We start from the raw sequence: 14,482 nt of genomic DNA, 5'->3' as shown, positions 1-14,482 counted from the left end.
ATGGATTCCACCTACTTCGTTAGTTAACCATAACCACAAGACTGTGACGGTAACCCCGTCTGGAGTATTCGGTGCTGAAAAATATTAGTTATTCATAACCGTTAAAAATAACGGTTATAAAAATAACTTTAACCGTGATAACAGTTACTCCAAAATAATCGTTTGTCCCACGATAAGAGACCAGTGATCTCCATTATCACTGCAGGAGACGCTTGCAAGCTCCAGCGCACTGGTGGCGAATATTAGTACTAATTGTCGGAGTGGGGATGCTGAGAGATAACCAGGCAGGCATGGCTCAGCAAATCTAATTATATTAGCGCCGTCAATTTTATCTACAGACGGTCAACAATATTGCATTATATAAAATATTGCACAATATTACTGTCAGCCTATAGATCGCTTACGTTACATCTTTCACAATTGCAGATTTGTTCACAGTTCTATATACTTGTCACTTGAGTTGAGGAGCACGCGATTGTTTATACAGTGTAAGTAACCTATAAAAATGATGACTTTGCATTGTAATGACTCCGTTGCCAAACTCTTTAATATTAGGTGCAGAGGTGGCGGCAGATTGCGAAGACGCGATAATCGTTAGTAATCCTCACGTCAATGTCACCACAGTAATTGTAAGAGGCCAGAAAAATTTCGTTACCACGCTTAGATTAACATTCGTTACGTTGGTAGCTGATAGCCGCTAAGACTAAGCTCCAGGAGTATAGTGAATGGCACAATAATTTGAAAGTAAAATATCAGATATTGGGGAATAGCGCTAATCATCACTTTGAAAATGTCGGTCGTATTTCCTTCAGACTTCGTTTTGATACAACAACACACACTACTTTTCTGACATTGCTTAATTTTTGTCAAAACTACAAATATTTAGCATTTAGAGGAATTTTTCGGCAGCCTGAATGAAATCCTAATGTGACATCCCCACATGGGCGAACAGTTATGTAACTTATTTTATTTTTGAAGAAAACATGCTGTTTGACACTGAACTCTATTCTGATGATGTGTATTTGGTGGTGTACAGGTTGTGTAGTGACAAAAGAAATCTGGGAAAACAATCTGTATTTACGCAATGTCGTAGAGCATGAAGCGCTTTTAATTGTAATAGGTATAACTAGAGAAGCTAGCCACTTTTTTTATCTTTCTGTGTAAACTGCAGCAGTCACCTGATTTACTTGGCCAGTGAGTGCAACCAGTAGTTTTTATTACTTATAATATCTCCGGGCAGAAAACAAGGAATTGTCCTGGGTAATAAAACTGTTGGTACCGAGAAAGAATTTGCTGAGGAAGAGTAGAGTTTGAATAAAAGACGTATTATTGCACACTGACATGATTGCGTACCAAATTCATTCATTCATTATCTATTTACGAGCCATTTAGAATTCTGTGAAGTGCACTGTTAGTTTGTTTTGCTATCTGGTCAGTAGAAATGTTTGTGACTGGGGGGGGGGGGGGGGGGGGTAATCTACCATATAAGCAAATAATTTGCAAATTAATTCTATAGATTTCTGAAATGGCAGCTAGAACTATTAAATTATCTTAATACATTTGTTACTACAAATCTGAAAATATGAAATGGGTTACATCCTAGTTATGCATCAAAAAAATTGTGGCAAGCTAGACATCAAAGTACCAGAAATCCACTTTGAGGTGACATGTAAATTGTTTTTCCTGCCACAGTTAGACAACAACTGTCATTTGTCACCTATATAAATTACCCAAACATATTGATAATAATAAACAGAAGGAAGACATAAATTTAATGCCTGAGACCACAGTAAAAGAGGTATAAACATTGGTTGTAGGTTATATATTAATTAAAGTGTTCGCTTCACTCTTAATGAGACATGAAAGTCTTATTTTTCACTTGTTCTTTCTTTCCCAGTTGAGGAATAACTTTTGTAAATAAAACAGAACTGACGCTGCTTTGTGGAAAAAGTGGTGGCAGTGTTTGTAGCACACATTTTGTTGCAATGGAGGTTTCTGTGGTTTACTCAGAATTAGAAAAGTGTAGATTCAAATAGCAATCTGACTAGGGTATTTAAATTATAGAAGTGAGGCTGATATTAACTTTATGTAAAACATTTGCATTTAGGATTTTGTCGACTTGTTTGGTTGGATGACAGAGTACTTTATTGGGTCATTCCATGAAATTGAGTGTTACCCAACTGACTATCTGCATTTTGAGTGAAATTTTGCACAGTTTTGTTCTCTGTGGAATTGTATTGTTGTTGTTGTTGTTGTTGTGGTCTTAAGTTTGAAGACTTGTTTGATGCAGCTCTCAATGCTAATGTGGCCTCTGCAAGCCTCATCATCTCAATACAACTGCCGTTGCAAACAATAATACATCAGCTTCATCTTCTTGCTTAGAAAACCCTTGGTGTCCTGTTGTTTCTTTCACCCGCCCTCACCCCCACCATGTAACCAATCAAATGAATCCTTTTATTCAAGGTATACATTTCTCTCCAGTCGAGTTTAGTACCTCATTGTTAGTTAGCTTATATGTTCGAACCATCTAACTAAAAAAAAATGTAGCAACACAATTCAAGATCTGCTTTTCTGTTTTTATCTGCTCTGTTTATCATGCAAATTTCACTTCTGTGCATGGGTACACTCCAGAAAAATACTTTGTAACATTTAAATTTTTAAGATTCCTGTTTCTCAGAAATGCTCACTTGGCTATTGCCAGTCTGCTTTTTATATCCTTTCTGCTTTAACAATGATCATTTATTTTACTCCGCTAATAGGGGAACTTCTCTACTATGTTTAGTGCCTAATTTGCTGATGGTTGTTCCTTCAGACCATGCAGGTTAATTAGGAGTACAATCCATTACCTTTGTTTTACTTTTTTAAACGTTCATCTTTTAACCTCTTTACAATGCACTATCCATTCTTCCAACTACTATTACATGTCATTTGCTGTCTCTGACAGAATTGCAATGTTATTAGCAAGTCTTAGAATTTCTTCCAGAATTTTAATTCCTTTTCAAATTTTTTCATCTGTAATATACACAACTAACTGCTGCAGCTTGATACAACTGAAAGCTGCTAAATTCTCTGCAGAGCTGCTAATGCTACATTAGTCAAATTATTGCAGGCACCAATATTTCAAAAATTGCCACTTCGGTCTGGTGCAGCATAAAAGTAGTGAACAACATAGCCTTGAAATTTGAGTTATGTTGAGCACAAAAAGTTGTGTATATGATCAAAATATCTCCAGTAGATGACCACTAGTTTCAAATTTAAGCTGTCCTAAATTCGCCAAAACTATCACTGAGCTTGCATGAAATTTTTCAACCTGACAGTCTATCCCACACAAAACTTTGATTTATTTTATTTTTTTAATCTCAGACTCTAATTTTATCTGTTTGATTACATTTTTAGTGGGCATTATGCAAAATTTGGTTCAGATTGGAGGTAGTGTGGGGGATGGTTCCTAAAATGTGCTACTTGTGGGGTGACTCTACTTCTAAATCTGTGCAGTAACACAAGTTACTCCCTCAGTAAACATGATAAGGCTGTCAACTTGTTCTATCATATAGATTAGCAGTCGAGTGGGTCCTGCTGTAAACTGTTATCTTGCAGTGGGCTAAATTCAGTCGCTGTTCACAAGTTACAGCAGTGTGGGGTGGATTTTCCAACACTTCTTGGAGCAGCACATTTGGCGTAAGGAAAGATGGCACCAAAGCTGGAGGATGTGACATTCTTTAATGGGCATAAAATGCCTATTGTTGGACTAGGAACAGGGCAGGTGAGGGGACTGAATTTTTTTTCTTAAAAAAGAGAACCCACTAACTTATTGTTACAAGTTTTTTAATATATTGTCTTCAGCTTGTAAGCAGAAAAGTCTTTGAATGTTTGACTAAAACTGGTGTAACCTAAAATTTGTGTTCTTTGTTTTTATTCATTTATTTTCCACAGAAAATTACAAGATTCTTTTGGTTTGTGAACATATAATGTAAGTTTATAAGAACATTTACAAAAGTACATTGAATTGTGATTACTTATAAATAATATGGTACAAATTAGAAGATAATGTATGTCTCTTTTCTTCAGTACTGCAGAATCCCTTATTGTTAGAATTTTCCCACGTTTTATAAATAAAGAAAGTGATTAAATAAAAGGTGCAGTTTCTTATATTTCCTGTAGTTAATGTTGTTTGTTATGGCTGTAACTCTTGTTCGGTGTTCTTCAGATTAGTTATGGTAACTTATGTTGTTATACAACTGATATGAAGCCAGTTTCCACAGCTATTGACTGAATTCAGTTTGGAGTAAAGTTACATGTGAGGCAAAAGCTGAATGACAGAACAGTGATTGGAAAATAGTTGGCTAAAGTGCACTTACAGTGTACCACAGCTGTTCCATTGTGTGCTGCTGCTGGCTATTCATTGTGGTTGTTCGCAGCCAATCAGGTGACAGTGTGCAACAGGAGGGAGGCTCGCCCAATCTTATAATTTGGGTTCTCATAAGTTCTTTTCAATTTTTCTGAATGTATCATGATTTTTGAGGTGGCTGTTATGTTGAGTTACTAGCAAACTTCATTTACAAATCTTAGGGAATTATACACTATCAATGTGGTTTACTACCCACATCTGACTTATGGTTTGTTGTTTCCATTTCCCATCATTTGTCATGGTAATCACTAACAATGGCAGCACATAACGTAAAAGTGGTGGTACCGTAAGTGCATTTGTGTGGAATATTGAGATAGGCCTTCTTAGTTAAAGGCATTGTTTTGTCTGTTGGAGTGTTTGGTTGATAAGTTTAGCAAACATTTCGCTATTTTCTTCACTTCCATACAGAAATGACAAGTGATCTAGCTACTACAAGGTGTGGCATAAAAAGTGACCAACAGCATCACAGTAGATTTATTCACTCACGAATTTTATCAACATTTCTTTGCAATTTTAGTGTAATAGAGATATTGGCCCACATGATACTAGAAGGAAAAATGACCTGTTCTTCCTTCTAGTGAATCTAACTTGGGTACAGAAAGGAGTGCAATACTCAATCATAAAACCCTTTAATAATCTGCACACTGGAACAAAATGTCTGACAGTTAACAGCAGTGTTTTCAAATGTAGATTAAAGTTGTTTCTCCTTGCCAGTGCCTTTTATATTGTAGAGCACTCTATAAACAGGAATCATTAGCCAATTTACAAAGCTGTAAAAACACGCACGACAATAATTGTCTCTATAATCTCTTTAATTGTGTATACAGTCTTTTTTTGTCAACTACATGACTACTTTGCAGATCACACTTAAGTATTTGGCAGAGAGTTCATAGAACCACTTTCAGACTATTACTAGACCCTCCCTTTCTTGAACACTATAGAGGGGTGTAGAAAAATGTAGACATTCTTTGATAGTCTGTATTAATGGAACAAAATGACATACCATTACAATTCCTGCGCTCACTATGTTGTTTCCAACAGCTAACAGCCACACAAAAAGACCCACATTACCCATATAAAGATATTGCATTACAGGAGCTATTAGTTCACACACACAGAAAGTGCAGATGCAAGCTTTGATCCCTGTTATTACACAAACAGCAACACTTGAATGTATTTTCCTGGTAATAAAGAACTTGTCAATTGTTAGGTATCGAGTTTCTCAAACAGAAGGATGCCAAGGTTGATTTCACCGAAGGAACTTGCACTTTAAATGTAAATGGACAAGTAATCATTATTAGACTCACACTTTTTCATGTGAGTCTACATTTTTAGAATACATGAACTTATCAGAAAAAGCATACCAATACACGACGACTGAAACAGTTCTGACTGTGATATACAAGAACCAGATGAAACAGATTACTTGCCAGACAGAGACAAAATTAAAACTAAAGCGGCAGAATCCACCAATTTGACAGATGAGCAGAGACAAGAATTATTTCAAACCCTTCTAGACTTCAGATCAGTTTTCGCGGCAAGACCTGGAATAATTCGAGACTTTCAATACAGAATGGAGGTTATACCCCATCTCACTTTCTGTCGCACCACCTATTCGATACCATTTTCGAGAAGGGAGGCTGTAAAAACTGAAATCAGAAAAATGTTTCGTGGAAGGTGATTGAACCATCCAATTCACCGTATAGTAGCCCCTTGCTAACTATACCCATGACTGATAATACTGTACGATTCATTCCTGATGCTAGGAATATAAACAAAATTATTGTACCAGTCAGAACTCATCCTGAAGCCATAGCCAAACACCTACAGAAATTTTATGATGTGAGCTATCTGACCAGCATTGACCTAAAAATCTCATATTGGCAGGTTCAACTACATAAAGAATCTAGAAAATATACTGCATTCATCTTTGCAGAATGTTCTTACCAATTCCGAGTTATGCCCTTTGGACTTAACATTAGTTCAGGTGTATTCACATCTGCTTTGGATCATGTGTTAGAAGATGACTTAGATGATCAAGTTACCAGTTACGTTGATGATCTCCTCATTGCCGCAAAAACTGGGGAAGAGCATCTTCACCATATACAGAGTATATTTCAGAAATTCAGAGAATTTGGAGTGACTGCAAATCTTCAAAAGTCCCGATTGGCCCGATCAGAAACCAAATTTGCGGGTCACTTTATTTCACCCTCTGGAATAAAACCTGATTGTCAAAAGATTAGTACCATAAGAAATTTTGCAAGACGTACTACCAAAAGGTAGCTAAAAGGATTCCTTGACATGTGCTCATTTTTTCGAAAATTTTTGTGTGGACAAATTATAAATAGTACACCTTTATTATCATTGCTAAAGAAAAGTGTCCATTGGAACTGTACCGACAATTGTCAACAATGTTTTGATTCAATCAAGAATGCTTTGGTAAACAGTCCCATCATCCTGATATGAACAAGGAATTTTGTATCGCTTCAGATGCCTCTTTCCAGGGCTTCGGTTCAGTCTTGTTTCAACTTGAGGAAAGGAATGAACATAAAGAAATCTGAATGATCAGTTTTGCAAGCAGAGTCCTCATTGAAACAGAACGATCTTATTCTGTGACAAAATTGGAAGCTCTTTTTATTGTTTGGGATTTCAAGCATTTTAATTATTATATATACGGACGCAAGATAAAAGTTTTGTCTGATCATCAAGCATTAAGTTTCCTGTTGTCATGCAAACTATTTCACCCTCAGTTGGCACGTTGGTGTCTATTTCTTCGGGCGTACAACTTCGAAATTTTGCATATAAAGGGCAAAGACAATATAATAGCTGACACCTTATCAAGAAAGGCCTGAAGAGTCTTCTAATACCAATGAATTAATTGAGCAAATGTATAACTACAGAATTCTACTCATGAAGGATCCGATGCATCGCAAGTACTTTTGGGGGCTATGCAGATAAATAATCCCACTACAAGATACTAATCCTAAGTGGAAGGCACTAAAGCAACTCATAACAGTTAATGCTCAACATTTACAAATTATTTAATAATGTGCTATTTCATAGCACATCACTGCAAAAGGAGAGTTGGTTAGTTGATGTCACTGAACTGTTGACAGAACTATAGATGTCAGTTATGTCAGTGCGATAGCAGCACAGGATGCCTTGATGGTTTCTCATAGCTCATTCAGTGTAGCTGGCTTCTGTTGATAAACTTCATTTTGCAATGTCCCCCATAGAGTTCAAGAGGTGTAAGGTCTGGAGATTGTGATGAGTACTGAACAGCTCCAATATGACCTATCCATTGTCCAGATAGATTTTCATCCAAGTAGGCTCTGACGTTGTTGCGGTAGTGAGGCTGATCGCCATCATGTTGTAGGTTAAATCTTTCATTTCCAAATACCTCTTGAATGGTAGGTAAAATTAATGTTTGCAGCATTTGAAGATACACTTCACCAGGTACAATACCTTCAAAGAAGAATGGGCCAATCAAACTGCGTGATGACAGACTACACCATTATCACACTTTAACATCTGGTAGATTAACAAGTTTGTCCATGTGAACATGAGGAGTTCCAGGGTCCCAGTGCATGCAGTTGTGGCGGTTTACAGTACTGTTCAGTTCGAATTGCACCTCGTCAGACCAGATAACTGTTCGCACAAGCTGTTCATCCTCATGAAGCATGCCTCCAAATCAGTCACATTACTCCATCCTTCGATCCGGGTCGTCATCATTCATAGAATGCAGTGATCTTGGAACATACTCTTTCCACTTTGCAGCCTTCAGAATTTGTTGTACACTTGATCGGCTTGCCCCATTTTCACATGTACCCTGCTTCACAGATTTTTGAGTTGACCTAGCAAAATGGTGCAAAACGCTATTGGAAGCTGGACTACTTGATGTTTTTGATCAATCAGACTTTTCTTTTTGCACGTGCTGAACAGTACCATAGGCTTCAAATTTATCACAATTATAATAAATGTTGTACATGTTGGTGGCCGAGTTACGTTCACATTATGCCATTGCCAGTGTTCCTCCATCATTTTTTCATATTTCCAATACAACTTCAGTACAGTCTTGCATTGCTCAGATGACAGTCTTATTTCATTCATTGCTGCACTGTCATCTGCTGGAAAATTCACACCAAGATCTGTTGAGAAAACAATGGACTACACTACTGCACAAAATTTGCAACAATATGTCATTTTGTTCCAAAGATATTAAATATCAAAGAGTGTCCACACTTTTTTTGGGCACATTTGAATGTGGGAAAAATGAACAATTAAATCTTTTGATGCAAGCTCTGATTTCCCTCACTTAATCACAAGGTCATTTCTCTGTGTGTATGTGCATTCAACAAATTATTTTGATATTCGGGCGAGAAACTTAATAACTGAAATATCACGGGAGGACCTCGCCAAAATGGTGAAAGGCTTTGTTTTAATTATTGCCACCTGCAACTCATTTGTCATATCTATGAGCTAGCTTCTCTGAACTTTTTTGATGTCCTCCATCAAACCTAGCTGGTAAGTATCCCATGCTGCATTAACAACACTTGAGAAGAGGACAGATGATTGTAGTGTACGCTGCCTTTTAAGGGTTGTGACAATAAGACACAGTCTTTATTATATCTTTCCCACAACATTTTCTATGTGGTGGTTCCAATTTAAGTTGTTTGTGACTGTGATTATATCATAACATGTTAACATGAAAAATACCTAGGGAACATGGAACTAAATATCATGAAGTATCAGAACCAGATATTGTGAGACATAGTGACATAATTTATGGGACTCTTTGCTGTTACATTATGCTAACTACAGAGCTTTACTGTCTGTTAGTGTAACAGGCACATAGTGCTACTGAAATATTGTGAACTGAAATATATCCTGAAATGAAACTTCCTGGCAGATTAAAACTGTATGCCCGACCAAGACTCGAACTCGGGACCTTTGCCTTTCGCGGGCAAGTGCTCTACCATCTGAGCTACCGAAGCACGACTCACGCCCCGTCCCCACAGCTTTACTTCTGCCAGTATCTCGTCTCCTACCTTCCAAACTTAACAGAAGCTCTCCTGCGAACCTTGCAGAACTAGCACTCCTGAAAGAAAGGATACTGCGGAGACATGGCTTAGCCACAGCCTGGGGGAGGTTTCCAGAATGAGATTTTCACTGTGCACTAGAGTGTGCACTGATATGAAATATATCCTTACTGCGACTTATGGGAAACAAGAAGTGAGATACCAGGTGTACCGATATCAAGAGTAGCAAAAGATGAATTTCAAGCAAAAGCGGTTTAACTTTTTTTTGTACCATTAAAGAAGGAAGAAAAATAGTCAAATAAAAATGTATCTTCATTTTGTGAATTTGAAAGGAAAATTTAGGTATGTTACACATTCTTTTTTTTTTCAGAAATAAAGAAATATTGATATGTAATTTTTTTATTGTAGGAGCTTGGATATATTTTGTGCAATGTTTTGTCACTTACTAAATACTTAGGCACAATTTGTTAATCTCAAAAACAACATAATATTACTAATCAGTAATCAGATACAAATTATACATTTCATACTAAAATTTAAGATTTTGTTTGATTGTAGTTTGATAGGGCAAGTGTGCACACATGCCAAGCTGTATTCAATAAGAACTCCCAACACACACCACAGCACTCACATTCTTTACGAATTAACTTTCATATAGCTGCAGGCTCATTAGGAGTAGTAGTTTAAGTGATGCGTCTTTATACCTCCTTTGGTTTTGGTTTTACTTGTCCCAAAGGCCACAAAGTGGAAGGTTGGCAAATTATAGACATGAGTAGGTAATATCTGATTTTCTTTTCAGTGTTTCTATTTCTTTTCGTTCGAACATAAGACTAATTAAACCAAATGCAGCAAGCCTGTATATTTTGAATATATATATTTCCATAATGTTCTGCTTCTAAGAAGCTTGTTTTTCACAGATACTAAATTAATGAGAAATATTATTGCGTGCCGAATGATTTTCTTGGAACACCGTGACATTTATGTGAAAATGGGACTGGTTCTGGCAAAACTGGGACCTCTGGTCAGCCTAGTTATGTCGATGCAGACAGTTTCCTTTATACATACATTCTTAGTAGGCCTACAGTAACCTATTGGACGTAGTGAATTGATGTGGCAATTCGACTGTGGACCTTTACTGCTGCAGCTAATTGATACAAAGCGTTGTTTTATTAAAACAAGTACCAATCCACCAAACCAGCTGTTCACACAGAAATGATGTACTGAATTTGTCTACTGAAAGTATTAGTACAAAATTTCCTGCCTCCTAGTAATAGCAAAACCTTCCAGAAGGATTTCTGAAAAAGAGCTTGTGGCCATCTGTCGTCATCAGAAGAATTTTTTCCTTGCGAATTTCCTCTCTGTGCAGCTGTCGGCCAGTGCCTGCCCATTTGAGTGGACAAGTAGTCATGTACCCCATACCTCCTGTAGTGGAGACAGAGTCCACATGAGAGGATAGTACTCAAGGTTCCTTTGGTATTTCTGGTACACGTCCCTCAGAAGTCTTCCAAACATACCCCTCCACAGCATCTTCCTGTCATTTGATAGGAATCAGGACTGTTTCCAGCTGTTATGAATATCAGTTAACTCGTCCATTGTTCGAGAACAGCATCTGCTTTGTGGCTGATGCAGTAATGGACAGAACAGTAAACAAATAATTTTAAAATAAGTTTTTGACTCTTTTAATTTCTGAACCTGTTAAGCTGGAAGTAGTAAATGTGATTTCAATTAAGACAACAGAAAAATCTCGAATGAAAGTTACTCATTTCCTGAAATTTTTTGAGGTTATTATCACTAACAAACTCAAAAATAGCATTAATTTGTAATAAATACAGACAATACACACCTGTAGGGGGAAAAACTGAATTTAGCATGATATGTTAGTTATAACTATGTGCTGCTGTGACTATATCACAAACAGATTTGGTATGAAATATATTATGTACAACATGTGTAGCTTCTGAAAGATTCTCAAAATCTAAGTTTATTCATGCTGACATACACTGATGTTTGTGGTGAATGGCTCTTTGAATGAGGTTACTGCTGCTAAAAATGTGTAAAGCACTACAGATTTCAACTGATGCTGTAACACAGAACATGTATTTTGCTGCGCACACCGTATGAAAGTACACAATACCCCTACCATGATACATTCATGAATTTTGACATAATCAACACAGGAAACATCTTAAAATTTTACACGAGGTATTTGAACTGAAATTTTAAAGCTAAATTTTGTCTGACCATTGTGATTTTATTCGCATACAAAGGAAACACCAGAAATTGTGTTATATAGGTACGGTCTAGCAGTAAAGTGCATGCTTGGAAACTGAAAGATCATTGGATACATACTTGGTCGGACTGTGAACCTATTCAGTCTGTCTTAAACATAGCCTTCACCTGTCAGTGATGTGAAGATCCATCAGGAACACCATATGGTTTGGATTTTTCCCAGTGTGATTTTTGGGATAGGTTACAGAAATGCAATCACTAATGTGGTGTCCAGTTGAAAAACTTGCACCAGGCTGCTGAGATACCCGAAGTTATCATAATTGAGTGAGTTGTGCCTCCCGTTCCCATCTCAGATACTTCTTAATGTTCTACATCTTTATTCTTCATGTCTACATATTTACATCTCAACATTGTCACCCAGGTGATGAACACATTTCTTCCAACGAGAGACTAGTTTGTTGATACTGTCACTGGAGAATGTTAGACTTTTTTGACAAAGCTGCAACCTCACCTCTGCTTACACCGCTTCATCACTATCAAAGTGAAGCTGTCAAAGCTGTTCATTAAATTTTGGAAACGATGAAAATTGAATGGGCTCAAGTTAACATTATATAGAGGATGATTGATGACAGTGAACTGGAGGCATCAGGTTGTTGCGGATGTTGTAGCTCTCATGTAGGACGAGAGGATGTTCCGTGTGGGGACAAACTCCTCAAATTAGAAACTTGATTAGAGCATGCTGCTTCTCATGAACCAACAGAGCTACATTAGACGCCACGTTACGCCTAATAATTTGGAGTCCTCTAGCCCCAGAAGCTTTCAAATACGTGGACACGAAGAATAAAGGCATAGAATGTTAATAATGTTTGTTTTATTTAAAATGCTGTGACAGTTATCTCACAAAAATTTCAGATGAATTACTTTCCACCATGCCCTCTTGTAAACATTTATTGAGACACATTGCGAATGGTGACAAACTAGAAAGAATTTCTGTATCATGCATACTTGTAAACAACTCACCTCCAATGTCTGAGAGCCAAAGGTCTAATTTAAGCATAAGGTGGAGAGGTGATATAAGATAAAAGCAGTGTCTGGCTGCCTTAAGCAGTTACAGTGAAACTTGCATGGTAGGTAGTTTGGTTTACTAGCCAAATGAATGTCATACACCTTACAAACACAGTGATGCCCTAACTACACAGTGTTTGGTTCAGCAACTCTTGGACATGCGTCAGAATGGAAGAAGGTGATGCAAAAGTATGTCAGGTAGTTCAGAAAGACAAGAAACTACTGGATAGGCACCACACAGTTGTTAAACTTGCAGCAGTGAACTGCTTTTGGCTGAGTGATTTGTTAGTTTACACAAGCTCTCAACATACCAGACAGAAGTGTGCAACAGGTGTGACGTCTCGATATTAAGTTTCATCCCTGCAAGATGCTAGTGGTTCAACGGGTTAAGAATTTGCATGAATAATGCTGTACAACTCATTATTTTGCAGCTTTTAGGAAATTGACAAAAACTGTCAGTTCCAGAGATTTAATGCAAAATAATGATGTAATTGCAGATATGTATTGTTCGTGCATACATACTGTTGAAGAAAAATACTTGTTAGTGCTTTCTAAGTGTGCTATGCATAGTGTTTTTTAAAAAATAACCAAGTATTACGAGAGAAAAATGCTGTGTCGCAATGGATATACAACATTATTCCAGAGCACTCTGTACTCTGCTGTTATAGTAAAGTTCCTTAGAATCCAAAGGATGTAAGTAAGAAAATTATAACAAGATACAAAATAATATTTATTGTAAACTGATTATTTTGTTCTCAAAAAAAGTAATAGAACATGGCGTTGACATCAAATTGAGACACAGATCTCGTACATTAAACTCAGTTATCATACTGCAGGTTTTCATAAAAGTGCCTGTATTTTGGCTTCATATATTTCATTACACTATGTGATCAAAAGTATCTGGACACCTGGCTTAAAATGGCGCCCTGCATTGGTATGGTGTTGGTCCACCCTTAGCCTTGATTAAGCTTCCACTCTCACAGGCATATGTTCAATCAGGTGCTGGAAGGTTTCTTGGAGGACGGCAGCCCATTCTTCACGGAGCGCTGCACTGAGGAGAGGTATTGATGTCGGTCGGTGAGGCCTGGCACAAAATCGGCGTTCCAAAATATCTCAAAGGTGTTCCATAGGATTCAAGTGAGGACTGTGCAGGCCAGTCCATTAAAGGGATGTTATTGTCATGTAACCACTCCGCCACAGACCGTGCATTATGCACAGGTGCTGTATCATGTTGAAAGATGCAATTGCCATTCCTGAATTGCTCTTCAACACTGGGAGGCAAGAAGGCGCTTAAAGCATCAATGTAGGCATGTGCTGTGATAGTGCCACTCTAAACATCAAGGAATGCAAGCCCTCTCCATGAAAAACATGACCACACCATAACACCACCACTTCCGAATTTTACTGTTGACGCTACACACACTGGCAGACGATATTCACCGGGCATTCGCCATACCCCCACCCTGGCATCGGATCGCCAAATTGTGTACTGTGATTCAACACTTCACACGTTTTTCCACTGTTCAATCATCCAATGTTTACACTCCCTACACAAAGTGAGGTGTCATTTGGCATTTACCAGCATGATGTGTGGCTTATGAGCAGCAGCTCGACCACGAAATCCAAGTTTCTCACCTCTTGCCTAAATGTCACAGTACTTGCAGTTGATCCTGATGGAGTTTGGAATTTCTGTGTGATGGTGTGGATAGATGTCTGCCTATTACACATTACGACTCTCTTC

The 14,482-nt window shown here is 37.5% G+C and overlaps 1 protein-coding gene across 3 annotated transcripts in view; it reads left to right on the top strand.

Annotated features, from left to right (window-relative positions):
* Window positions 1-203: 203 nt before the first annotated feature.
* Window positions 204-14,482, top strand: part of LOC126293293 (1,5-anhydro-D-fructose reductase-like) — a 101,269-nt gene continuing 86,990 nt past the window's right edge. Inside the window, exons 1-2 of one of the 3 annotated variants that reach the window (XM_049986421.1) lie at window positions 204-488; window positions 3,598-3,763. In XM_049986421.1, coding sequence (XP_049842378.1) covers window positions 3,689-3,763 — 75 coding nt within the window. In that variant the 5' untranslated portion in view covers window positions 204-488; window positions 3,598-3,688. Of the gene's footprint in view, window positions 489-575; window positions 594-644; window positions 1,195-3,597; window positions 3,764-14,482 lie in introns of those variants that run through there. The other 2 variants (XM_049986422.1, XM_049986420.1) reach the window with 2 other exon arrangements.

This window comes from Schistocerca gregaria, chromosome 10 (genome assembly GCF_023897955.1).
Source record: "Schistocerca gregaria isolate iqSchGreg1 chromosome 10, iqSchGreg1.2, whole genome shotgun sequence".
Taxonomy (NCBI): Eukaryota; Metazoa; Arthropoda; class Insecta; order Orthoptera; family Acrididae; genus Schistocerca; species Schistocerca gregaria.
Note: the sequence above shows the minus strand (reverse complement) of the source record. Positions and strands in the feature narration are given on the sequence as shown.